At 43.6% G+C, this 27,967-nt stretch overlaps 2 protein-coding genes across 2 annotated transcripts in view; one reads left to right on the top strand and one right to left on the bottom strand.

The window, feature by feature from the left end:
* Positions 1-649: 649 nt before the first annotated feature.
* LOC116971103 (claudin-23-like) lies at positions 650-13,378 on the top strand. Its single transcript, XM_033017940.1, has 2 exons — positions 650-1,564; positions 12,634-13,378. The coding sequence occupies exon 1, from the start codon at positions 819-821 to the stop codon at positions 1,515-1,517; it is 699 nt and encodes a 232-aa protein (XP_032873831.1). The 5' UTR covers positions 650-818; the 3' UTR covers positions 1,518-1,564; positions 12,634-13,378.
* Positions 13,379-21,390: 8,012 nt separating this feature from the next.
* The window catches only part of LOC116971561 (very low-density lipoprotein receptor-like), a 34,877-nt gene continuing 28,300 nt past the window's right edge, over positions 21,391-27,967 (bottom strand). The window contains exons 18-20 of the mRNA XM_033018795.1: positions 24,404-24,634; positions 22,616-23,087; positions 21,391-21,619 (exon numbers count right to left, since the gene is read on the bottom strand). Coding sequence (XP_032874686.1) covers positions 21,526-21,619; positions 22,616-23,087; positions 24,404-24,634 — 797 coding nt within the window. The 3' untranslated portion in view covers positions 21,391-21,525. The remainder of the gene's footprint in view (positions 21,620-22,615; positions 23,088-24,403; positions 24,635-27,967) is intronic.

The raw sequence follows: 27,967 nt of genomic DNA, 5'->3' as shown, positions 1-27,967 counted from the left end.
TATAATGCTCTGATTTTCTAGTTTTACTGATAATTTATAATATTATTGATCATTGTATGTTTATTTATTGTGTTAATGTGCCAGTAAATCTGCAACACAAGAATGTCATTGTTCTGTTGCTGATCCATTTGATAGCCGGAAGATGGATCCTACTTGAAACGTTAATTATCAACTATATAGGCCTGACCCGATCCAAAAGTTCGTGTGTTTTTTTTTTGTAAACTAGCATCTGCATATCCTTGTATACATCTGATAATTAAACTTTCTCCTGATCCCCATCCATCGTTCCCGTTCTCATATGCAAAATATCTGCTGCTTTCCAGACCCAAGTATCGGGTTCTGAAAATATGCACAGCAGAATCTGAGCCAATTCGGCCGTGCATTCAATGTTCGTGCTATGCATACCACGGAGCAGGAAGAAATGTGTCTGGGTGCGTGCCATTCAACCACCGAAACCCAAACAGAAACTACAGGTGTAGCGGAAACGTTGAGATGTACATACCGACTTTACCTATTGGAACGCGTTTGGGTTTAATTCTGTACCCTGTCCCTCCCTCGCCTCAAGCAAAATAGCTCACATTGAAACTGCAGAGTTGATTACACACCACTTGAATGTGGGGCGGGGTTGAAGCAGGGAATTGAATGTTGAAAGGTACAAGCAGTTCACTCTTCTGGTCATGTGCAAAGGGAGCAAAACCTGTCTTTCTGCTTTTTTGTTGTAAACCGAGAAGCCTGGTGTCCCTGAGCATTTGCGTGTTTGCAAAACCCTGTGCTCTGCCTGCGACGGTGACTCCTGGATCTGAGCCCCAGTGTCCACAATGAGGACCCCGATGGTGATGATTCTTGGGCTGATTTGTGCCCCGGTCGGCTACGTGCTGATCCTTACGTGCACCGTGGCCCCAAACTGGAGGGACGTGGCCGAGATCCCCACCGGCTCTCTGGACGAGGTGCATCACCAGGGGCTCTGGGAGATCTGCAGGGACCTGGAATCGGTGCGAGAACTGTCCTGCGGCCAGCAGGACGATGTCTACTTCAATGACCAAGTGATCAGCATAGCGAGAGGACTGAGCATTGCCTCTCTGGTGGTGTCCGCCGCTGGCATCCTGTTGGCGTCCTGGGGCGTCCGCTGCTGGACGGAGACCCCCAGCCCAGCCATTGCCGGGGCAGGCGGGGTCATCCTGTTGATCGGCGGAGTCCTGATGCTGATCCCCGTCTCCTGGTACACGGACCGTCTCAACCAAATCCCCAACACCGTGGCCGGTGCCAGACTCACAGTCGGATACGCCGTGGTCCTTGGCTTCGTAGGCGGTTGCCTCATAGTGATCGGGGGCATCAGCCTGATGTTCAGCTTCGGCAAGTTAAGGAGACGAAAGAGTTCAGCCTTTGGGAATTATTACCCGAAGAGCGCGGCAAAGCCAGCAAACAGATACCCCACTGGGATCTCCAACCCAATTGCTGTCGTAGATGTCCCACCCTCCGCCCGCACCTCCACAACTCCCTGGGATGACGACTTGTGATCATTTGCTGATAAACGGCATGGATGGCACCATTTGGGATCAAGAAGGTACAACACAATCAAGTCATTAGGGCCATCTGGTCTTTCATTTCTCAATATTTATATAATTTGGGTATCTTTTCTTAGAAGCAAATAAATGGCCTTTTCAGCCTATCGCCGCCAATTCCAATTGTCAACAATTTTCCAATCCAATCCAAGTCCTAGTCTAGATGCCTTTTAAATATTGGTAGTTGTACCAGCCTCTACCTCTGGCAGCTCATTTCATATAACCACTGCCCAGTGAGCAATTTTTTTGCCCCGCGGGTCTCCTTTAAACTTCTCTCCTCTCATCTTAAACCTATGCCCTCTAAACTTTAATTAGTAACCTACCCCTTGTAATAATATTATAAACTTATTTCAGGTCACCCATCAGCCTCCAACTTCATTAGTGGAAATAAATCCGACCCATCCAGTCTCTCCTTGTAACGGAGTGCCTATTTCCGGCACTATCCTCGTAAACTGCACACCGTAGATTTCACTATTCTCATATGAGCGGCACAATGACGAAGCAGTAAAATTGCTTCCTTAAAGCGCCTGAGACCCGAGTTCGATCCTGACAACTGGTGCTGTTTGTACGGAGTTTGTACTTTGGCAGGATAGATTAGAGGGCTCGTCTAGGGAGGCTATTTGGGTGGAACTGAGAAATGGGAAAGGGGTAGCAACACTTATAGGGGTGTATTATAGACCGCCAAATGGGGAGCGAGAATTGGAAGAGCAAATATGTAAGGAGATTGCAGATATTAGTAGTAAGCACAAGGTAGTGATTGTGGGAGATTTCAATTTTCCACACATAGACTGGGAAACACATTCTGTAAATGGGCTGGATGGGTTGGAGTTTGTAAAATGTGTGCAGGATAGTTATTTGCAGCAATACATAGAAGTACCTACTAGAGAAGGGGCGGTGCTGGACCTCCTGTTAGGAAATGAGACGGGTCAGGTGGCAGAGGTATGCGTTGGGGAACAGTTCGGGACCAGTGATCACAATACCATTAGTTTCAATATAATTATGGAGAGGGTCAGAACTGGACCTAGGGTTGAGATTTTTGATTGGAGAAAGGCTAACTTTGAGGAGATGCGAAAGGATTTAAAAGGAGTAAATTGGGACATTTTGTTTTATGGGAAAGATGTGGAAGAGAAATGGAGTACATTTAAAGGTGAAATTTTAAGAGTACAGAATCTTTATGTCCCTGTTCGGTTGAAAGGAAATCGTAAAAATTGTAAAGAGCCATGGTTTTCAAGGGAAATTGGACACTTGGTTCGGAAAAAGAGGGAGATCTACAATAATTATAGGCAGCATGGAGTAAATGAGGTGCTTGAGTATAAAGAATGTAAAAAGAATCTTAAGAAAGAAATTAGAAAAGCTAAAAGAAGATATGAGGTTGCTTTGGCAAGTAAGGTGAAAGTAAACCCAAAGGGTTTCTACAGCTATATTAATAGCAAAAGGATAACGAGGGATAAAATTGGTCCATTAGAGAGTCAGAGTGGACAGCTATCTGCAGAGCCAAAAGAGATGGGGGAGATATTGAACAATTTCTTTTCTTCGGTATTCACCAAGGAGAAGGATATTGAATTATGTGAGGTAAGGGAAACAAATAGAGTAGCTATGGAAACTATGAGATTCAAAGAAGAGGAAGTACTGACACTTTTGAGAAATATAAAAGTGGATAAGTCTCCAGGTCTGGACAGGATATTCCCTAGGACATTGCGGGAAGTTAGTGTAGAAATAGCAGGGGCTCTGACAGAAATATTTCAAATGTCATTAGAAACGGGAATAGTGCCGGAGGATTGGCGTACTGCGCATGTTGTTCCATTGTTTAAAAAGGGGTCTAAGAGTAAACCTAGCAATTATAGACCTGTTAGTTTGACGTCAGTGGTGGGCAAATTAATGGAAAGGATACTTAGAGATAATATATATAAGCATCTGGATAAACAGGGTCTAATTAGGAACAGTCAACATGGATTTGTGCCTGGAAGGTCATGTTTGACTAATCTTCTTGAATTTTTTGAAGAGGTTACTCGGGAAATTGATGAGGGTAAAGCAGTGGATGTTGTATATATGGACTTCAGTAAGGCCTTTGACAAGGTTCCTCATGGAAGGTTGGTTAAGAAGGTTCAATGGTTGGGTATTAATGGTGGAGTAGCAAGATGGATTCAACAGTGGCTGAATGGGAGATGCCAGAGAGTAATGGTGGATGGTTGTTTGTCAGGTTGGAGGCCAGTGACTAGTGGGGTGCCACAGGGATCTGTTGGGTCCACTGTTGTTTGTCATGTACATCAATGATCTGGATGATGGTGTGGTAAATTGGATTAGTAAGTATGCAGATGATACTAAGATAGGTGGGGTTGTGGATAATGAAGTAGATTTTCAAAGTCTACAGAGAGATTTATGCCAGTTGGAAGAGTGGACTGAAAGATGGCAGATGGAGTTTAATGCTGATAAGTGTGAGGTGCTACATCTTGGCAGGACAAATCAAAATAGGACGTACATGGTAAATGGTAGGGAATTGAAGAATGCAGGTGAACAGAGGGATCTGGGGATAACTGTGCACAGTTCCCTGAAAGTGGAATCTCATGTAGATAGGGTGGTAAAGAAAGCTTTTGGTGTGCTGGCATTTATAAATCAGAGCATTGAGTATAGAAGTTGGGATGTAATGTTAAAATTGTACAAGGCATTGGTGAGGCCAATTCTGGAGTATGGGGTACAATTTTGGTCGCCTAATTATAGGAAGGATGTCAACAAAATAGAGAGAGTACAGAGGAGATTTACTAGAATGTTGCCTGGGTTTCAGCAACTAAGTTACAGAGAAAGGTTGAACAAGTTAGGGCTTTATTCTTTGGAGCGCAGAAGGTTAAGGGGGGACGTGATAGAGGTCTTTAAAATGATGAGAGGGATAGACAGAGTTGACGTGGATAAGCTTTTCCCACTGAGAGTAGGGAAGATTCAAACAAGGGGACATGACTTGAGAATTAAGGGACAGAAGTTTAGGGGTAACATGAGGGGGAACTTCTTTACTCAGAGAGTGGTGGCTGTGTGGAATGAGCTTCCAGTGAAGGTGGTGGAGGCAGGTTCGTTTTTATCATTTAAAAATAAATTGGATAGTTATATGGACGGGAAAGGAATGGAGGGTTATGGTCTGAGCGCAGGTATATGGGACTAGGGGAGAATACGTGTTCGGCACGGACTAGAAGGGTCGAGATGGCCTGTTTCCGTGCTGTAATTGTTATATGATTATATGGTTCGCCCTATGTTTTTTTTAACCGGGTGCTCCGGTTTCCTCCCATATTCTAAAGACGTGCAGGTTTGTAGTTAATTGGCTTCTGTAAATTGTCCCTCGTGTGTAGGATGGAGCTCGGGTATTGCTCGGCGCAGACTCGGTTGGTCGTAGGGCCTATTTTCACACTGTATCTCTAAACTAAACAATTAAACAAGTTCCTACAGATTGTAAATATCATCATAAGCCGTTTCTTTATCTTGACAATTTAAACACTCCTAATAAATCACCTGTCAAATCTTTCTAATATGGTTACATACTTTTGGAGGTTAAGGTATCACAAAAGTGAAGATGGTTTAGACATTTAAAAAAAACCCAATCAGTGCATTAGTACAAAAAAAAAGTGTTTTATTGTCATATGTCTCAGAACAGTAAAATTCTTACTTGCAATCACACAACAGAATATGTAAACATAGTACACTGTAAACAATATGATAAACATTGTTTACAGTGAGAAGAAAGAAAAAAGACAAAGGCTGGAGTAACTTAGTCAGGCAACATCTCTGGAGAACATGGTTAGGTGACATTTCAGGTCGGGCCCTTTCTTCAGACTGATTACCAAAGTCAGGTGGCTGAGGTTGGGGGCGGGAAGGAGGAGGAGAAAGCTGGAAAATAGGTTGGAGCAGGACAAAGCCTGGTGAGTGATAGCTGGATACAGGAAAGGAGATACTCCGGCATTGGTTTTTTTTTTAAGTGCAATCCTGATTCCAACCTCTGAATTATTTTTGCACCTTCTTCATGTTTAAAAAATGAAAACCAGATTTCTGCCCTGGGTTAGATTGGCAGAGGGTGGGCCCTAAAGTACTACTGTGGCAGATGAGAGAGGTAAAGCAAATATAGACAATTAAGCAATTAAAGTCAATAGTCAACCAGCTCAGACAGGGGCAAATCTGGGAGTGAGGAAGGTTGGCCAGAAAAAAAGTTTTAATACAACATAGAACAGTATCTGGAGATACAGTAGATAGATTCTTGATTAGTACAGGTATTAGAAGTACAGGTGCACAACCTTTTATCCGAAATTCCGGAAACCGAAAAGCACCGAAAATCAGACATTTTCGGTCCTGGAAAAAAGGGAGGGTATATTGCCCGGGAGAGTAGGAATCCCTAGACCTTGTACAGTGAGCGTCCACCGAGGGTCGCCCGGAGAGGTTCCGCGGTCACCTCTCCGGGTGACCCTCGGTGGACGCTCACTGAACTAGGTCTATGGATTCACAAAAATGCTGGAGAAACTCCGCGGGTGCAGCAGCATCTATGGAGCGAAGGAAACAGGTAACGCTTCGGGCCGAAACCCTTCCTCAGACTGCCCTATCAGTCCCCCCTATCAGTCTGAGGAAGGGTTTCGGCAAAGGGAGGGGAGAGAAGGGAAAAGAGAGAGGAAGGATCTGCCGGACATGCTGTGTTTGTGTGTGTGTTTGTTTGGCGGAGTCTGAGGGGAGAAGGAGGGAAGGGAGGGAGAGGTCCAGCGGCGGGAACGGATGCCTGGGTCCGGGCGTGAGCTGAGTCCGAGGTTTGTAAACATTGCTGCAACCCCCGGCCCGGCCCTCCGTGTATTGTTCACCGCGTCTTCCTGGAGAGAGGGGGGAGGGCGGGAGCCGGGGCTGTGTGTGTGAAGCACGGCGATTAGAGGGACGGGAGAGCTGCCCCGGGAGCGTGAGGGCACCTCCCCCTTCTCCATTTCCCCTCACACCCCCCTCCCCATCTACCCCTTTGTTCCCCCTCTACCTCTCTACTCTCTCGGCCCGCAGCGATCTGCCGGACATGCTGTGTGTGTGTGTGTGTGTTTGTTTGGCGGAGTCTGAGGGGAGAAACGCCGGCACTAAGAGCGAGCGAACGCGCGGACAGAACAGACAAAAGCAACGATCATAGGTCGGAATAGGTGACCAAAGGTGACATTTCGGGTCGAGACCCCTCTTCTGACTGACTCAGGGGAAAGAGGAGCAAGAGCTATGGACGGTACTAAGGACAAGTGAATGGAAGATATGCCGATATCTCCCGTTTCCCTTGACTATCAGTCTGAAGGGTCTCGACCCGAAATGTCTACCAACGCCGCTCTATGAACGTTGCTTTCGTCCGTCTGTTCACGCTTTCGCTCGCACTTGGTGCCGGCGCTTCTCCCCTCATGGCAGCTATTGAAAAAGTGCGCACTACGCGTCAGTTCATTGTATTTCGCAGGAGTGGACCATCTAGCGCGGGGCCGCCTTAGGCGCGGGGCCCAATTGGGAGACAGGTCCTATCGGCTAAAGGCCGGACCTGACCGGGTAACTGCCGGGATTGAGGCACAAACTCGCGACCTTGCGGCCACGAGCCGAGCACTCTACCACTGAGCCACATGTTAAAATCTATGCTAAAAACCTTCCATTCGGAAAACCGAAAAATCCCGAAATCCGAGAAGTGTCTGGTCCCAAGGCTTTCGGATAAAAGTTTGTGCACCTGTAATGGGTAGAAAGCAGGAGGATTGGGTTAGGAGGGAGAGAAAGATCAGCCATGAATGAATGGCGGAGTAGACTTGATGGGCCAAATGGCCTAATTCTACTCCTATCACTTATGACCTTACTACCGCACAGGAACAGGTCACAGCCCACAATGTCTAGGCCAAACATGATGCCAAGTTAAACTAATCTCCTCTACCTGCACATAATCCACAGCCCTTCAATCCTTGCATACCCATATGCTTATCTAAAAGCCTCTTACATGCCTATCATATCTCTCTCCACCATTCACCCCTGGCAGTAAATACCAGCCATGTACTTAAAAAAAATAAAAAATAAAAGTAATCATGCCCTGCACATCTTTAAACTTTGCCCCTCTTACCTCGAAATTATATCTTCCAGTCCTTGACATTTCCATCCTGGAAAACATGTTCTGACTGCCCCTCATTATTTTCCATACTTCTCCCGTCAACCTCCAAAGTCCCAGAGAAAACAATCCAAGTTTGTTCCAATATTTCCTTAAAGGTAAATCCAGGCAGTATTCTTGCAAAACTCTTCCGCACCCACTGCAGCGCCTCCACCACCTTCACGTAATGGGAGGACCAGAAATGCACACAATACTTCAAATGCAGCTTAACCAAAGTCCTGTAAAGCTACAACATGACTTCCTGACTGTTATAATTGGTCACAACTGATGAAGCCAAATCTGACAGATGAGCTCAGGGCATGATGGGCACATGTTATTGCCATATAACCATAAAACTATATAACAATTACAGCACGGAAAACAGGCCATCTTGGCCCTTCAAGTCTGTGCCGAACACTTATTTTCCCCTAGTCCCATCTACCTGCACTCAGACCATAACCCTCCATTCCTTTCCGGTCCACATAATTTATTTTTAAATGATAAAATCGAACCTGCCTCCACCACTTCCACCGGAAGCTCATTCCACACAGCTACCACTCTCTGAGTAAAGATGTTCCCCCTCATGTTACCCCTAAACTTCTGTCCGTTAATTCTCAAGTCATGTCCTCTTGTTTGAATCTTCCCTACTCTCAATGGAAAAAGCTTATCCACGTCAGCTCTGTCTATCCCTCTCATTATTTTAAAGACCTCTATCAAGTCCCCTCCTTAACTTTCTGCACTCCAAAGAATAAAGACCTAACTTGTTCAACCTTTTTCTGTAACTTAGTTGCTGAAACCCAGGCAACATTCGAGTAAATCTCCTCTGTACTCTCTATTTTGTTGACATCCTTCCTATAATGTACCTATGGTTAAAGAAATATGGTTGAGATGGACAGCACTGCCAACTCAGTATTCCAGGGTGCAAATGGAAGAGGCAAAGGTAAAATGAGATGGGGGTTTCATTTTTGAATGGGAAGATGATCATGCAGAAATTCCTGGGAAAACATCCAGTGAAGCAGTACATGTAGAATTTAGGTATAAAATGGCAGGGATTGTATTATAATCCCCCAGTAGTACTATATTATGAGGGGCATAGATAGGATAGACCGTCAGAACACTTTTTTTCCAGGACGGAAATGTCAAGCACTGGAGGACATAGTTTCCCACTCCCCCAGTAGTCAGTGGGAATTAGACAATAGGTGCAGGAGTAGGCCATTCGGCCCTTCGAGCCAGCACCGCCACTCATTGTGATCATGGCTGGTCATCTATAATCAGTACGCCGTTCCAGCCTTCTCCCCATATCCCCCGACTATGCTATCTTTAAGAGCCCAATCTAGCTCTCTCTTGAAAGTATCCAGAGAACTGGCCTCCACCGCCCTCTGAGGCAGAGAATTCCACAGATTCACAACCCTCTGTGTGGTAAAGTTTTTCCTCATCTCCATTCTAAATGGATTACCCCTTATTCTTAAACTGTGACCTTTGGTCTGGACTCCCTCAGCATAGGGAACACGTTTCCTGCCTCTGGCGTGTCCAAACCCTTAATAATCTTATGTTTCAATAAGATCCCCAAACAGCAATTAGCCTACTACAGAACCCCGAGGCAAACCACTCGTCACAGGCCTCCAGTCCAAAAAAAAAATATCCTTGCTTCTCTGCTTCCTTCCATGAAGCCAATTCTTTCTGCAGTCAGCTATCTTGCCTTGGATCCCATGCGATCTAACTTTCCACAGCACCTACCATACAGAACTTTGTCAACTGCCCATGCCTATATACAATATGTACACAATCAATATATTGTTTTCCCCTTCATATACATAAAATCCCTTTGGATTTTCCTTCATCTTATCTACCAGAGACAGTTCATGCTCCTTTTCTGTCCTCATAACTTTCTTCTTAAGTACTCCTCTGTACTCCCACAGGGATACACTTGATCCCATACCGTACCCGATTTCCAAATTCTCCCACTTCTAATATTAGTTTAGTTTTAGATATGCAGCAAGGAAACAGGTCCTTCTGCCCATCGAGTCCATGCTGACCATCGATCTCCCATTCACACTAGCTCTACTTTAGGATCCATTCTCCACATACTAGGGGCCATTGACCAAGACATGTCAACATACAAACCCACAGGCTTTGGGATGTAGGAGGAAACTGGAGCACCCAGAGAAAACATAAAAGGACTGGACAAGCTAGGTGCAGGAAAAATGTTCCCAATGTTGGGCGAGTCCAGAACCAGGGGTCACAGTCTTAGAATAAAGGGGAGGTCATTTATAACCGAGGTGAGAAAAAACTATTTCACCCAGAGTTGTGAATTTATGGAATTCCCTGCCACAGAGGGCAGTGGAGGCCAAATCACTGGATGGATTTAAGAGAGAGTTAGAGCTCTATGGGCTAGTGGAGTCAAGGGATATGGGGAGAAGGCAGGCACGGGTTATTGATACGGGACGATCAGCCATGATTTCAACGAATGGCGGTACTGGCTCGAAGGGCCGAATGGCCTCCTCCTGCACCTATTTTCTATGTTTCTATGAAACCCACATGGTCACTGGGAGAATGTGCAAACACCACACAGGTGAGGATTGAACCTAGGTCTCTAGCTCCGTGAGGCAGCAGCTCTACCCTAAATGAAAGGGTTAATGACTTGGAACAATAATGTTTTACCCTCCACTGTTGCTGTATGACCTGATCAACACTTCCTGCCTCCGCTTTTAATTTCAGATTTTCAACATCTACAATATGCTGGTTGTGTTATGCTAATAGTGCACCCAGTGAGTGCAGCATTGGTTATTCTGGATTTCCATTCTGCACTTCTCTTTACTCTATCTAGTCCTATAATTTATTTTTTCTTTTAATATGTTTCCTGCGATGTGCACCTAACACTATTTGGTCTGCTTTACTGTGAGTAAATGTGAGGTTATCCACTTTGGTGGCAAAAACAGGAAAGCAGACTATTATCTAAATGGTGGCCGATTAGGAAAAGGGGAGATGCAACGAGACCTGGGTGTCATGGTACACCAGTCATTGAAAGTATGCATTCAGGTGCAGCAGGCAGTGAAGAAAGCAAATGGTATGTTAGCATTCATAGCAAAAGGATTTGAGTATAGGAACAGGGAGTTTCTACTGCAGTTGTACAGGGCCTTGGTGAGACCACACCTGGAGTATTGCGTACAGTTTTGGTCTCCAAATCTGAGGAAGGACATTATTGCCATAGAGGGAGTGCAGAGAAGGTTCACCAGACTGATTCCTGGGACGTCAGGACTTTCATATGAAGAAAGACTGGATAGACTCGGCTTGTACTCGCTAGAATTTAGGAGATTGAGGGGGGATCTTATAGAAACTTACAAAATTCTTAAGGGGTTGGACAGGCTAGATGCAGGAAGATTGTTCCCGATGTTGGGGAAGTCCAGGACACGGGCTCACAGCTTAAGGATAGAGGGGAAATCCTTTAGGACCGAGATGAGAAAAACTTTTTTCACACAGAGAGTGGTGAATCTCTGGAACTCTCTGCCACAGAAGGTAGTTGAGGCCAGTTCATTGGCTATATTTAAGAGGGAGTTAGATGTGGAACTTGTGGCTAAAGGAATTAGGGGGTATGGAGAGAAGACAGGTACGGGATACTGTGTTGGATGATCAGCCATGATCATATTGAATGGCTCGAAGGGTCGAATGGCCTACTCCTGCACCTATTTTCTATGAGTAGGTATGTTGCAAAGCCTACCTGAAGCGTCTTTGAAAATCTGCCGCTGAGGTTGTGCGCGATTTTGGCGCCGTTTAGAGGGGGCGGGTTTAAAACGCGATTTTCTCTAGGCTGTTCAAATCGAAGATGTTCAGCCTAGTTAATTATTAACGAAAAATCGCTGGAAGACCCCGTCGCAAAAGCTATTATTAGGTTTAAAGGCCTCGTATAATAGTTATAGTAGTTTAAAAATCAATCTCTAAACCCGCGACTGCCAGCAACCGCAGGGTCTCATAAAGCAAATAGCAGAAGTTAGGTTGTATATTTTTACATTAAAAAGGGCTTCTAAAGATCCCTTTATACAAAATTTAATATTGCGAGTAGCTCATTTTGGGCAAATTATATCGCGCAGTATTTTTCTGGGCATTTGAGGCACAAATCTACCGCAATGTGAACGTTCTAAACCAGCGCGTTCCACAGGGACCCACTGGAAAGCTGATTTAAATGGGCATTTATTTACAGCAATTGAACACTGAATTCCTTCCATTTGGTCTATAAATTAATGTAAATGAGATTTAAAAATCATGTTTTATTGTGAATTATTTGTGAATATTATTTGGACATTTAGGCTATTTAAAAATGTTAATAATTTATTAAGAAATGGATAGATGTTTAGATCTAGTATTGAAGTCTGAAATTAGCTACAATTAGGTAACTAACTAATTATATGCTTTAATTTCAGGTCATCCAAGTAAGATTATTTTATATTTGTTTCAGAATGCTTCAATCTATGATAACTGAAAATTTCATTCAGTTCTCTTAATTTTTAAGAAAGTTATGGGCTTTTGACTGTTCACGATCACAACTTTTTTGTTATGTCCATAGAAAATCAATAGGGAACAAGATGCTCATTTCCGAGTATGAAAATGGCCATAACTTTTTAAATACTTGAGATATGAAAGTGAATTAGGTGTCAAATTAAACTTATTTTTATGCTTTATCTGATGGGATAAATTACAGACTTGATTTTTAAAATCTCAATATTTTGTAACATTGCTACTATGAGTATGTTTATCTCTGTTAAAAATCCAACTATTGCATATGATGAAGCTTTTCTACTTGTTACATTTTTAAAGTATTCAGTAGGTTGGTCAAGTATGAATTTCATCCTTGACCAACATGTTTTACTGATTTACCCAAAAATGATTGTTAGGATCATCCTCTAATGCATTGATTATCAGTTGCACATTTACACACTATCACTTAAAAATAATTGTTTGTGTTTTCACATCAAGGATTTTCAACACCACATCGCTGAAAAGCCTGCTGACTGAGAAAACCATCGTCTCCCAAGATCTTTCACAAGTCACACATGCTTCTGTTTTCAACTAATATTACTATTTGATCGTTATTGCTTGATCAAAATCTTGGAACACTCAGCCTAACAGAATTATAAAATTACTTTTGTTCCACAGCTGTTTGTGGTTTGTAAAGGAGCCCAACTACTTTCCCATGGGGCAAGGAGGCCGACCAATGTCAGCTCTCACGGTGACCCCGAGAACAAACTAATTTAACACATCTATTAATTGCTGAAGTTAATGGGAGCAACAATGGGCCATATTACTTGTTTAGAACTGGAGAAAAGAAGCATGAGGCAAGATTGAGAGAAAACTCACCTTAATAATACATTTTAGGAAACTGGTAAGTGTTTGTCAAAGATCAAAAAATGAAGGATTACAGATTATAGTACTTCTGAACACAAATGACGAGGTTAAAAATAACTTGGTATAATTATGAAATTAAACCAAACCATAGCCTCAAAGCAATCTATTGTGCATGCCAGGAATGGAATTTGAAATATGTCTGGAAAAATAAACCTTAACTGAAATGTAAATGAGTATGATTATGGAAGCAAGATTAAACATATCCAACTGATTTTTTTGATTAAATGCAGTGCGAACAAACAAAGGAGCACAAATGTTGTTAAAGGCAATTGTGATATGACAAAGAATGTATAAAGTTTAATAATATTTTCAGTGACTAGCTTTTATATTAACGTTTGCCATGTCAACCAGCCACGATGAAATAAGTGGGCACATAATGGTGACTGTTAGCTCACAGCATTCCCAATATGAATTAATATTGGGTCTACAATATTGTATGCAGGCATCTGAATCAACCTTGGTTTCCTAATTGGAGCAGGTGATGGTATCATTCCTGTAATCAGAGCAGAATAACCAGCTCCCAGTACTGTATCCCCAGCAGCAAACCTATGCTTTATATCACAGCCTCCCAGCAAATCAACCATACTTTACTACAAACTACAAGAAAAAAGTGGCTGGATATCCAAAGTGGGAATAGAATATACTTTGCAGAACAGACTAATGATTAACATCTCGTTGCTTTGTGCATCAGACTACTAGAAGTGAGGTGGCATTAACAAAGTGAATTTTAAAGAAAAGACAAATGCTTTGCTTAAAATGTTAATCCCAGAGATAGCATCAGTGACTGTGATGCTTTCAATGTCTTTTCCTTAAGTCTTCTCCATTGACACAGGGGAAAAGATAAGGCTTCCACTTGGCTCCTCAAATAACTTTGTCTGTGGACATCTGATTTATATATAGAATATTTGTGCCATACAAATGATGCCAAGCTGAACGGATCTCAATTGCTTGCACATGAACCACATTCCTCTCCCCCTGTACCTATCTAAAAGCCACTGAAACACCACTAGCATATCTGCCTCCACCAGCACCCCAGCAAGGCCTCCACCACCCTCAGCGTAAAAAAAAAAAATCCCCCTCTCTCAAACAATTGAAGTCTATCCAAACCCTGTCGCTGAAATCCTCTAATCAAGGCAGTCACAGTGGCGCAGTATGAGAGTTGCTGCCTTGCAGCGAATGCAGCGCCGGAGACCTGGGTTCAATGTAAAATTGTTCCTAGTGGGTGTAGGATAGTGTTAAAGTGCAGGGATCGCCGGTCAGCGCGAACTCTGTGGGCCGAAGGGCCTGTTTCCGAGCTGTATCTATAAACTAAAAGGCAGCACTCAGAGAAACTTCCTATCTGTAATGGGGCGACCCATACTGCACCCAATACTCCAAATGCAGCCTAACCAAAGACCTATAGTGCTGTATCATGACTTCCTGACTCTTATATTTAATGCTCCTAGCAATACCATATGCCTTCTTTACCACCCAAACTACTTGCAATTGCATCTTTAGTGAGCTATGAACTCCATGATTCCTCCACACATCAATCCTGTGAAAGGTCTTGCCATTAATTATATACTCAAGTTCCCAAAGTGAAACCTCACACTTCCTCCGCTTAAACTCCATCGGCCTCTTCACCGCCCATTTCTGCAGCTGATCTTTATCTTCTATCAGCTGTCCTCACAGCCTGCAACCCCTCCAATTTGTCAGCAAACTTACCAAACCCATCTGCATTTGCATCTAGGTCATTTACTTATATTTTTTATATCACAAAGAGCAAAGGTCCAAGTTCCTCTAGTCACAGCCCTCCTGCCAGAATATCTACCTTCCACCACAACCCTGTCTTTTATGAATAAGCTATTTCCGAATCTATACAACCAAGTCATAGAGTGACAGTGTGGAAACAGGTCCTTCGGTCCAACTTGCCCACACCAGTCAACAATGTCCCAGCTACACTATATCCATGTACCTGTCTAACTTTCTTAAATGATGGGATAGTCCCAGCCTCAACTACCTGCTCTGGCAGCTTGTTCCATATAACCACCACCCTTTGTGAAAAAGTTATCCCTCAGATTCCTATTAAATCTTTTCCCCTTCACCTTGAACCTATGTCCTCTGGTCCTCGATCCCCCTACTCTGGGCAAAAGATTGTGCATCTACCCGATCTATTCCTCTCATGATCTTATACATCTCTATAAGGTCTCCCCTTATTCTCCTGCGCTCCGTGGAATAGAGACCAAGCCTACTCAACCTCTCCCTATAGATTTTATCCAGTTTCCAGTTATCCAGATTTCCCTCCAGTCCTGGCAACATCTTTTTGGTCTCCAAATCTGAGGAAGGACATTATTGCCATAGAGGGAGTGCAGAGAAGGTTCACCAGACTGATTCCTGGGATGTCAGGACTGTCTTATGAAGAAAGACTGGATAGACTTGGTTTATACTCTAGAATTTAGGAGATTGAGAGGGGATCTTATAGAAACTTACAAAATTCTTAAGGGGTTGGACAGGCTAGACGCAGGAAGATTGCTCCCGATGTTGGGGAAGTCCAGGACAAGGGGTCACAGCTTAAGGATAAGGGGGAAATCCTTTAAAACCGAGATGAGAAGAACTTTTTTCACACAGAGAGTGGTGAATCTCTGCAACTCTCTGCCACAGAGGGTAGTCGAGGCCAGTTCAATGGCTATATTTAAGAGGGAGTTAGATGTGGCCCTTGTGGCTAAGGGGATCAGAGGGTATGGAGAGAAGGCAGGTACAGGATACTGAGTTGGATGATCAGCCATGATCATATTGAATGGCGGTGCAGGCTCGAAGGGCCGAATGGCCTACTCCTGCACCTAATTTCTATGTTTCTATCCTCGTAAATCTTTTCTGAACCTTTTCAAGCTTGACAATTTCTTTCCTATAACATGGTGCCCAGATCTGAACACAATATTCTAAATGCGGTCTCACCAAAGTCTTATACAACCGCAACATGACCTCCCAACTTCTATACTCAATACTCTGACTGATAAAGGCCAAAGTGCCAAAAGCCTTTTTGACCACCTTATCTACCTGCAACTCGACCTTCAAGGAACCATGCAACTGTACTCCTAGATCCCTCTGCTCCACAACACTACCCCAGAGGCCTACTATTTACTGTGTAGGTCCCGTCCTTGTTCGACGTCCCAAAATGCAACACCTCACAATTCTCTGTATTAAATTCCATCAACCATTCCTCTGCCCACCTGGCCAACCCATCCAGCTCCTGTTGCAATCGTTCACAACCACCTTGACTATCTGCAAAACCACTAACTTTTGTATCAGCAAACTGGCTAATCTTGCCCTATATCTTATTCCCCTAATCTTCTCATCCAAATAATTTATGTTGATGACAAACAGAAATGGGCCGAGCACCAAACCCTGAGGCACACCACTAATCACAGGCATCCAGTCTGAGAAGCAACCTTCCACCATCACCCTCTGCTTCATTCCATGGAGCCAATTCTGTGGCATATTGTATCACAGTGTGGTATGCTGGCTGCTCAGCAGCAGAAAGAAGAGCACGGCAGAGAGTGATCAAAACTGCCCAGAAAATCAGCTGCTTCTCTGCCTTCCCTGAAAGACATCTCCAGCTCTCAGTGCCTCCGTAGAGCCAGGAAAATAATCAAAGACCCCTTCCATCCTGGACAATCACTGTTCAACCTCCTGCCCTCTGGTAGGCGTACAGGTGCGTCAAAAGCCGGACAAAGACTCAAGAACAGTTTCTTTCCCTGGGCCATTAGAACTCTAAATTCCTCAACTATCCACACAACATGAGAATGCTGTCATCAATTCCTCTATAAAACAGACCACTGTTAATATTTCCTCTTTTTTTAAAATCCTTGAGTGTATTTACTAATTTACTAATTTTCGGCCACGTCTTAAAGTGTGAGACACGACCTCCCATGTACAAAACCATGTTGACTATCCCTAATTAGCCGTGCCCATCCAAATGCCTGTACATCCTATCCCTCAGAATACTCTCTAGTAACTCACCAACTACAGATGTTAAGCTCACCAGCCTATAGTTCCCAGCATTTCCCCTGCAGCCCTTCTTGAAAAGAGGCACATTTGCCACCCTCCAGTCTTCCAGCATCTCTTCTGTATTTAAGGACGACATAAATTTCAACCAGGGATCCCACAATTTCCTCTCTAGTTTCCCACAATGTCCTCGGATATATCAGATCAGGCCCTGAAGATTTGACTACCTTCAAACACGACATCCTGAATCATCTGGATCAGCCCACCACGAGGAACCTTATCAAAAGCCTTACTAAAATCCATATATACAACATCCACTGCCTTTTTCCCTTCATCAATCTCCTTCACCTGTACCTTGGAACATTGAGCTGCCAGTCCTGCCCCTCTCTTAACCAGGTTTCTGTAATGGCTATTAAGTCCTAGTAACACATACCTATCTATGCCACAAGTTCATTTGCCTTCCTCGTCAGGCCTCTCCCATTAAAATAGGTGCAATTCAAACCAAGTCGTTCCTCACTCCGCCTTTCTCCTGCCTGTTCTGTCCACTAAACTTTCATCACCCTCCATACTTGCTTCCAGCTTCTCACTTGCCTTGGTTATGCATAGAATCTTGCCCCACTGCCATCTAGTTTAAATCTTGTATTTTCCACACTGATTTCGCTGTCCTCCAAGTCCTTCTCTTCAGTGCATACAGATGCAAAGCACATGTTTACTACATCACCAACATCCTCTGACTCCAAGGATAGACACCCTCTTTTGAGCAATCCGACCTTCTCCCCGGTCCACTTTTATATTTAACGTACATATATATATATACACATTCAGAAATCAATCCCATATTTCCAATGATTGTTAACCAACACAATAATGCCATTATAATTAGCATTAAGGAGATCACATCAGTATATTGTAATTTTTGCTTTTTGTATGATTATCTTGAATAAACTGTTTGGTACTGTTACTGTGACTGATCTGTGGTACAGAATGCGTGGTAAAAGATTGACAGCACCCCTTCCTAAGATGCCACTCTGATCCCTATCACTGGCCGACAGGCCAGGGGGGGCAAAACCCCACATTAATGGTAACAGCTCTTCCAATTAACTGACATCCAGAGGAAACCCACGCAGTCACAGGGAGAAGGTACAAACTCCGTACAGCCAGCAATAGTCAGGATAGAATCCAGGTCTGTTGGGCAGCAACTCTACCACTGCATCACTGAGTTGTCCAACAGACAGAATTATTCTCCCCCACTTAGTCACAATCTTTCTCTCAACATTAACCAGTCCAAGGAGCAGACTTGGTGGAGAGTCAACAACTTTTAAGCCCTGGTTGTGCATATCTCTGAAGATTTGTCCTGGCTTGTGATTGAGGCAATCACAAAGAAAGCTTATCAACACCTCTACCTCCAAAGATTGAAGAGATTTGGCATTTTGCCAAATACTCAATTGGGAATCACTCAGCACAAAAATAGGCCATTTGGCCCCTACCTACTGAGCATCAAGCAGATATTTCACACCTTTTGCATACAAAAAGGTACGAGGTGAGTTTGGATAAAACCAGATTTTTTTATTTAAGCATTAGAAACCGAGGCCTCAAGTTTTGCTCAACCCCCAAAATAATGCTGTAATCTACTAGCACTGCAATTGAGTGGCTAATAACCTACCAATGATGCCTTTGGCATCTGGAAGGAAACTGGTGCAGAGAGAAAATTGGTATTCAGACAGTGAGGCAGCAAAAGGGTGGAAAAACATCAGATGGCACACATCTGTAATTGATTGAAATCCTGTTGTATCCATTCACAGCCCCTCACTATCTGCAAATGCCAATTTGTGTCAGCTGCAAATTTACTGACCAACCTCTTAACATTTATGTTCATTGTTTATATGGATGGACTTAAATGTAGATGGGTTGATTCGCAGATGACACCAAGATTGCTCGTGTCAGATGGTTCGGAAGGCTGTCAAAAGTAAGCAACAGGATATAGATCAGCTACAGAAATGGGCAGAGAAATGTCAGATGGTGTTTAATCCTAGTAAGTGGAATATTGTGTGCAGATCTGGTCGCCCCATTACAAGAATGTTGTGAAGGCTTAAGGTACAGAAGAAGTATCCAAGAAAGCTACCTGGATTAGAGAATATTAGTTACGAGGTTTAATAAACTTGGATGCAGCAAATGGAGTGGTGTCAATGACATGCAGGCAGAGATTACTTTGGCATCCGATTCAGCAGACATTGTGCCAAGGTCTATTCCTGTGCTTTACAATTCAATGTTCTAGTTAGCCTGGTGACAAAAGAACCCAAGACCAGTTCCTGCTTTCATCCTGGGAAATGTTTCACTCAAATTTCCTGTGGGATCTTCCAATGCACTGATTATACTCTATTTGCTACACTTAAAATCCATGTCTCTGGGGCAGCCAGGATTTGTACGTCACACCTGCCCATCCTCAATGCAGTAAAGTGTTCCAAATGAAGTTAGTCAGAGCCAACCATTGCAATTGCTTCTAAATCTAATCGTTGCAAATTGCATAAATGGCTGTTAATAGAAATCATTAGCTTGCCAAGTTTTGAACAGGATAAAAGATGTATAAGAGTAAATGGTTCAAATACTACCCAGTTGTTGAAGGCATCTGGAACTGGTGTCAAATTTGTAGTACGTTCAAATTATACCAAAGTACTTGCAATGAGCTATAAAATACGAAGGCCAGATTGTCAATAATGAAATCAACTAACATGTTGCAACTGTTTATTTCTATAAAATACAAATTTCAATCCATCTGGCTAAAAGTTTTTCTGGTGCTTCAACTAGATTTAGGTGGTTCCTGTAAAAAAACAAAACATTGGACTAATGTTAGACATTTTAATTAGATTTAATTCACTTGTTAAAATTGATTTTATCAAGCTGTTTCAAGGTTTGTTTTCATAATGCTGCAAAAGATAAAACTAGGAATTTTGATGAGGCAGCACCTGTGGAGGGAAGACAGATGTTTCAGGCTTGGATCCTTCAGGCTGACATCTAGAATTGGAAAGGTAATGAAATCAGATCCAATCACTACATTCAAGAGATACAAGTGGGCAGAGCATAGAGTATGCAGTTCTAATGCAGGTGAGTGACTTAATGTAGTTGATCAAAGAGGACACCATGGATGAAGGGGCCCCAATTGTGCCATAAACGAATGTGTTTCAGCTTCACAATCCCTTCATTAATCCAGAGAACACTAAACATAGAAACATAGAAAATAGGTGCAGGAGGAGGCCATTCGGCCCTTCGAGCCAGCACCGCCATTCATTGTGATCATGGCTGATCATCCCCTATCAATAACCCGTGCCTGCCTTCTCCCCATATCCCTCGACTCTACTGGTCCCTAGAGCTCTATCTAACTCTCTCTTAAATCCATCCAGTGACTTGGCCTCCACTGCCCTCTGTGGCAGGGAATTCCATAAATTCACAACTCTGGGTGAAAAAGTTCTCACCTCAGTCTTAAATGACCTCCCCTTTATTCTAAGACTGTGGTTCTGGACTCACCCAACATTGGGAACATTTTTCCTGCATCTAGCTTGTCCAGTCCTTTTATTATTTAAATGTTTCTATAAGATCCCCCTCATCCTTCTAAACTCCAATGAATACAAGCCTAGTCTTTTCAATCTTTCCTCATATTACAGTCCCGCCATCCCAGGGATCAATCCCGTGAACCTACGCTGCAACTGCTTCAATCACAAGGATGTCCTTCCACAAATTAGGAGACCAAAACTGTACACAATACTCCAGATGTGGTATCACCAGAGCCCTATACAACTGCAGAAGAACCTCTTTACACCTATACTGAAATCCTCGTTATGAAGGCCAACATTCCATTAGCTTTCTTCACTGCCTGCTGTACCTGCACGCCAACTTTCAGTGACGGTGTACAAGGACACCCAGGTCTCGCTGTACCTCCCCCTTACCTAACCTAACCCCATTGAGATAATATTCTGCCCCCTTGTTTTTGCCGCCAAAGTGGATAACCTCACATTTATCTATATTATACTGCATCTGCCACGCATCTGCCCACTCACTCAACCTGTCCAGGTCACCCTGCGACCTCCAAACATCCTCTTCACAGTTCACACTACCACCAAGCTTTGTGTCATCCGCAAACTTGCTAGTGTTGCTCCTAATTCCCTCTTCCAAATCATTAATATATATGGTAAACAGTTGCGGCCCCAACACCGAGCCTTGCGTCACTCCACTCGCTACTGCCTGCCATTCTGAAAAGGACCAGTTCACTCCTACTCTTTGCTTCCGGTGTGCCAAACAAATTTCTATCCATGTCAACACCCTACCCCCAATGCCACGTGCTCTAAGCAGTTTTAATATTGGTGATAATATTCACTTCAGGATAATAAACGGGATGAAAAGGAAAAATGTTAATTAACATTGAAATACCTGCTTTGCAATTGCAACTTCTAGAAGGTTGAGGGAAGCAGGTTTATGTTCCCATATTTACATTACCTCTAGTACTTCGACATAGGCTTCATCCATCCTGATCTGATCCTCACGTCCTGCTGCAGTAAACTGCAAGTTGGCATGATCTCTCCTGTATCAGAAAAAGTGACATTTCTTGGTTGCCCTTGGAAAATCCCATTCCTTTCTCTCCCCCTCCACCACGCTGAGATTCTATTAGCCAACTATCATAAAAAATTGCTTTGATCCACTAACAACATTTGCTTATTCTTTATTTTGGCTGTGCTATTATAAACAGGAAGTGACATTAGTTAGAACTTGAATGGAAACCTTTGAAAGTGCAAATATGTGCTCAAGGCCTAGCCTGGAACAAATACTAAGCTTCACCAATTAGAAGCCCATTTATATACTCACTGGACCACAGAGGATCAGGCCAAGTTTATTGTGGATAGAGCGCTCACCCACATCTCGTCCTGCAGTTCCATTCTCACTACACACTTTCCCTGCCCAGATGTAGAAAAGGTAGAGTTTCTCGGGTCTGCATCTTTCACTCCACTGAATGCAACACATTCTCCGATATTTCGTCATCATTATGGTGATCCCACTACCAGTCCGATCTTTGTTCCCATAGCGAGCACTCCCTCTGCAACTCATTGGTTAGCTCATTTCTTTCCACCCAACCAGTCATCTCCATGACACTTTCCCCCGCAACTACAGGGGATGCACAACATGTCCCTACAGCCCACTTCCATCCAGCCACTGAAGAAATTCTCCTCATCTCCATTCTAAAGATACATCCTTTTATTAAGGCCATGCCCTCTGGTCCTAGACTCTCCCATTACTGGAAACATGCTTTGCACATCCACTATCTAGGCCTTTCATTATTCGGTAAGTTTCCATGAGATTACCACTCAAGGTTCTGCTTTAACATTTTTGCCCAAACAATCTATATCCTGCTGTTTCTTCTGGCAGCCTTCCGTGCTGTCTCCAACTCCAATTTGGGTGTCAAACTTATTCACCAGCCCTATATCCAGATCTGCAGTATTTGATTCCATTGTTCACCTGCTCCAAATACTATACCCTTAATTGAAAAACAGTTGCCAATATTTCATAGCATTTAAATACAAACCTTTTCCCAGCTCTTCTTTTCAAGATGAATGCTGTAATAGCAAACAGCAGTACCACAGCAAGTATCCCCAGAACAATAGGAATGCCTATTTCTGGGCCCACCAGATCCTCACAGAAGCTTCCAGTGTAGCCTTCTTGGCATTTACACATCATTAAGTCATCAACTACATAGCATTCCCCATGCATGTTGCACCCTTCCGGTGTACACGACTTGGATCTTCCTGCTTCAGTTGCGTTGAAATCTCCATCAGTCTTGTTTGCAACGGGACTTGGTGTCATTGCATCATGCAGAGAGACTCCATAACTAGATGTGACTGCATCAGCATCTGTGTGAGGAAACCAGCTTCCTCTGAAGGTTGTGGGACTGACTGGAAGCCTTCTTGAAGTGGTTATTTGAGAGAAATAAGTGTTCAGTGTTGCAATATTGGGAAAGATGCTGCTTGTGTCCACAGGTTCCTTCCCCATCACATCACCTGCAAAAAATAATTTGAATATCAACATAGACCCAGAATGATTAAACAAATACCCAAGAATTTCTCATTCAATTTAGGAAAGGAATCATATTTGGCCTGTCTGAAATTTCCATCTTTCACCCATGTAACATTCTAAAGGAATCATCCTTTGCAGTCACAAGATTCAACTGGATTGTCACCCATTTGTATCTAGTTTAAATGCCTGAGCATTTCAGCTTTAAATGACAGTATTCAGTGCACGAGCAAATTATCTGCACAAAAAGGCTTGACTTCCATTTTATAGAACAACTTTGTTAGACCAAACTGGGAACCACTTGCTTTTCTAGACATACCCATTTCAAACTGTCCTACACCACCTACACCAAGGCAAAGCACTTGGCTTCACATGCACGAGTATTGGTGACATTGAAGAGCCCGATTCAAAGGCACAATACTAGGTAGGGATGAAGGCAGAGTGATTATAATAGACTTGTTTGTGAGGGGGACAAACATGGGATTGTAACTGCAAATTAAATTCCAAGATTGTGGACCCCGGCATCAGAAACCAATATACAGTGCCACAAGGCAGCTGCAGAACATTCGCAAGGGAAGGTCAAGCAGCACCAGTCATTTCAATAGTAAAATTGAAGTATTATTTTGAAATGGGTTTATTTTAATGAAACATTTCAGGGTAAAAATGTCAACAGCTAGAGGTCAAAGCATTAAGGTGAGAGGGGCAATGCTTAAAGGAGGTGTGGGTCAATTTTGTTTAAACACAGGCTATCAAATCTGTTGGAGGAACTGCAGCACAAGCAGCAGATACTGCAGCACAAGCAACATCTCTAGGTAGAAGGAATGGGTGATGTTTCAGGTCGAGACCAATGCCTGGATCGTACTAGTGGCGGATGCAGATGTATTGGGGCATTTGAGGTTTTTGATAGGCACAGATATGCAGGGAATAGGATCTAGATCATCGTCAGGTAGAGACCAGTGTAACTTGGCATCATATTTGGCAGTTGGCTGAAGCGTCTGTTCCTGTATTTATTTTCCATGAAGGTTTTGATAGTAATAACTTAGCTTGTGTTCTATTTGCAGCAAGATCTATAACCTGCATATAGACCACCAGGAGGACATTATACAGCACGATAAGGGTTGCATTTCCTAAAAATATATAGGAGGCTGAATAACTTGCAATTGTTAAAAAGTGGCTACAGCACCAGAAGCGGGTTTATGTCAAAGGTACAGAAATTACATTGCTCTTCACGAAAATTGGCTTTCTAGCCCAATTAGAGTACAATATTGCAAAATGGACCAACAACCAAATTTGAAAAACTTACATTTGATTTCATCTGATCCATCACGACAGTGCTTTTCACCATCGCACACGTGTTCATTCAAGATGCAACTGGATCTGTCAAGGCATGGCAAAGTCTGCTGTGGGCATTGCATAGCTTCACAAGCACCACTGACAAGGTGATATCCTGTGGAACATCTACATGTTCTACCTCCAGGGCGTGCTAGGCACAAATGGCTACAGCCTCCATTCTCCTCCGAACAGAAATTACTTCCTGCATCAAATTTAGAAAATATCTTTGTAGTAGGGTGCAAAAGTGCATGTGGACAGTCACATACACGTCAGAAATATACGACAATTAAAAATTTAGATCTTGGCCCAAAATAAAAATATAATACCTTCATGGATTTCTAATTTTAGAAATAAAGCAACAAATTTGATGACAAAGTTCAAAATTTCAGGTGGTGATATTTGTTCCCAAGGTTACTAGAGAGCATTCTGAGGGATAAGATATACATGTATTAAATAGACAAGGGCATTTAGGGATAGTCATCATGGTTTTGAAAGTGAGAGGTAGTTTCTCATGAATCGGATCGTTTTTTGGAAGATGTGACCAAAATGGTTGATGAGGGCAGAGCTGTAGATGTATATATGGATTTGACAAGGTTCTGCATGGTAGGCTGCTCTGGTAGGTTAGAATGCATGGGACCCAGGGAAGATAGCTGAATGGAGGGAGATGGTGGGTTGTTTTTCAGACTGTAGACCTGTAACCAATTATGTGCCTCAGGGTTTGGTAGTGGGCCCATTTCTGTTCGCCATCGGTTATCAATGATTTGGATGAGATTGTACAAGGCATGAGCAAGTTTGTCGATGATGCTAAGTGTGGGATATTGAAGATAGTTGTCAGTAATTGCATCAGAATCTTGATTGTTTGGGCTGTTGGGCCAAGGAATGGTTGGTGGAATTTACTTTAATTTTGTATCTGTCTTACTTTAGACATACAGCTTGGAAACAGGCCTTTCTGCCCACAGAGTCCAAACTGACCAACAATCACCCATAGCACACTAGCACTATGCTACATAATAGGGACAATTTACAGAAACCAATTAATCTACATAGGTCTTTAGTGCGAGAGGGAACTGGAGCACCCTGGGGAAAACCCACGTGGTCACAAAACATGCAAACTCCATACAGACAGCACCTGTAGTCAGGATTTAACCCAGGTCTCAGATGCTGCAAGACAGCAACACTACCTCTGTGCCAGCCCTAACTTTTTCAACATGAATAATTAGTAGAGTCATCTATTACTATTGGAGTGTCCCATTCCCAATTTAGATAAAAGATTTGGGAAGACTAACAAGGGCAGAACCCACATCATGAACGGCAGGGCTCCAGGGAGTATTGTACAGCAGAGGGATCAAGGAATGCAGGCATAGTTCCATGAAAGTGTCATCACAGGGAGATTGGAAGATCAAAAAGGCATTTGGCACATTGGTCTTCAGAGTATTGAGTCTACAAGTTGGGAGGTCATGTTGCAGTTGCACAAGATATTGGTTAGGCCACATTTAGAGCATAGTGTTCAGCTCTGGGCACCATGTTTAGGAAAGAGGTTATTAAGCTGAAGGTGCAGAGAAGATTTACACAGCTGTTGCCAGGACATGACAGCCCGAGCTATAAGGAGAGATTCAGTAGGCTAGGACTTTATTCCTTGGAGCATGGGAGGATGAGAGGTGATCTTAGAGGTGTACAAAATCATGAGGGGAATAGATCAGGTAAATGTATAGTCGCTTGCCCAGAGTAGGGGAAATCGAAAGCCGGAGGACACAGGTTTAAGGTGAGGGGGGATGTAATAGGATCATCATCGTTGAAAACATTAGCAACGCAGTGGTGCTGGTTTCAAACGGGATCGGTGACAGACACACAACACATTCATCCTCCAGTTCCTGCGGACTTCCGCCACTGGAAGTAGAGGATTTTGGTGTGTGCTTTATCATCGTTCCCTACAATGCTATGTACGACAGTGATCGCAACTTCTACTGAAGTGTGGATGGCCGTTGGCTCGCTAAAAACTCATCCGCCCTTTGACAGGTCTTGCTTTTAGTCCTGCTGGGGGTCCACAGCCCCCTCCTCACCTGGCAAAACAGGTGGGGGAGACAGTTTAGTTGCCGACTATAATAATAATAAATTTTATTTATGGGCGCCTTTCAAGAGTCTCAAGGACACCTTACAAAAATTGAGCATGTAGAGGAAAAACATGTAAGGGGAATGAAATAAATAGTAGAGACATGACTAGTACACAAAGTAAAGACAGAATTCAATACAAAACACAGTATGAGGCAATTAATGGTCAGATGAAAAGGGACGGGGACGTGGGGCTAAGGATAGGCAGAGGTGAAGAGATGGGTCTTGAGGCGGGACTGGAAGATGGTGAGGGACACGGAATTGCGGATCAGTTGGGGGAGGGAGTTCCAGAGCCTGGGAGCTGCCCTGGAGAAGGCTCTGTCCCCAAAACTGCGGAGGTTGGACTTGTGGATGGAGAGGAGACCGGCTGATGTGGATCTGAGGGACCGTGAGGGTTGGTAGGGGGAGAGGAGGTCAGTGAGATATGGGGGGGGGCCAGATGGTGGAGGGCTTTGTAAATTAAATTTTTTAATTACATTTCTTTATTTATATAGCACATTTTTAGTCAACTTGCATTGACCCCAAAGTGCTTCACATAATTACATCCAAACACACAGGCAAAGGTGGGTGGAAGTGTCTTGCCCAAGGACACACACAGGCAAAGGTGGGTGAAGTGTCTTGCCCAAGGACACAACGACAGTATGCACTCCAAGCGGGATTCGAACCAGCTACCTTCTGGTTGCCAGCCGAACACTTAGCCCATTGTGCCATCTGTCGTCCTACTTGTAGGTGAGGATCAGGATTTTGTAGTTGATCCGGTGGGAGATGGGAAGCCAGTGAAGTTGTTTGAGGACTGGAGTGATGTGATGCCAGGATTTGGTGTGGGTGATGAGTCGGGCGGCTGCGTTCTGGACCAGTTGGAGTCGGTTGATGTAGGTGGAGCTGATGCCAAGGAGAAGTGAGTTGCAGTAGTCCAGTCGGGAGGAGATGTAGGCATGGATGAGTCTTTCAGCAGCGGGAGGTGTGAGAGAGGGTCTGAGTTTGGCGATGTTGCGGAGATGAAAGAAGGAGGTTTTAATGACATGGTGGATGTGAGGCTCAAGGGAGAGGGTGGAATCAAAGATCACGCCAAGGTTGCGAGCCTGGGGAGATGGGGAGACAGTGGTGCCGTCGATGGTGAGAGTGGGGTTATTGATTTTGCTGAGTGTGGCTTTGGAGCCTATGAGGAGGAATTCTGTCTTATTGCTGTTGAGTTTGAGGAAATTATGTTGCATCCAGGTTTTTATAGCTGACAAACAGGAGTTGATATGGGAGAGGGGGGGGTTGTGGGGGATTTGGTGCCGAGGTACATCTGGGTGTCATCAGCGTAACAGTGGAAGTCCAGGTTGAAGTGGCGGAGTATCTGACCAAGGGGGAGGATGTAGATGATGAAGAGGGGGCTGAGTACGGAGCCTTGGGGAGCGCCTTGAGTGACTGTGGCTGTAGC

This window comes from Amblyraja radiata, chromosome 3 (assembly GCF_010909765.2).
Source record: "Amblyraja radiata isolate CabotCenter1 chromosome 3, sAmbRad1.1.pri, whole genome shotgun sequence".
NCBI classification, from domain to species: domain Eukaryota; kingdom Metazoa; phylum Chordata; class Chondrichthyes; order Rajiformes; family Rajidae; genus Amblyraja; species Amblyraja radiata.
Note: the sequence above shows the minus strand (reverse complement) of the source record. Positions and strands in the feature narration are given on the sequence as shown.

Excerpts from the sequence above, each read along its gene's own strand:
- LOC116971103 (XM_033017940.1), top strand. The coding sequence starts at position 819 with ATGAGGACCCCGATGGTGATGATTCTTGGGCTGATTTGTGCCCCGGTC.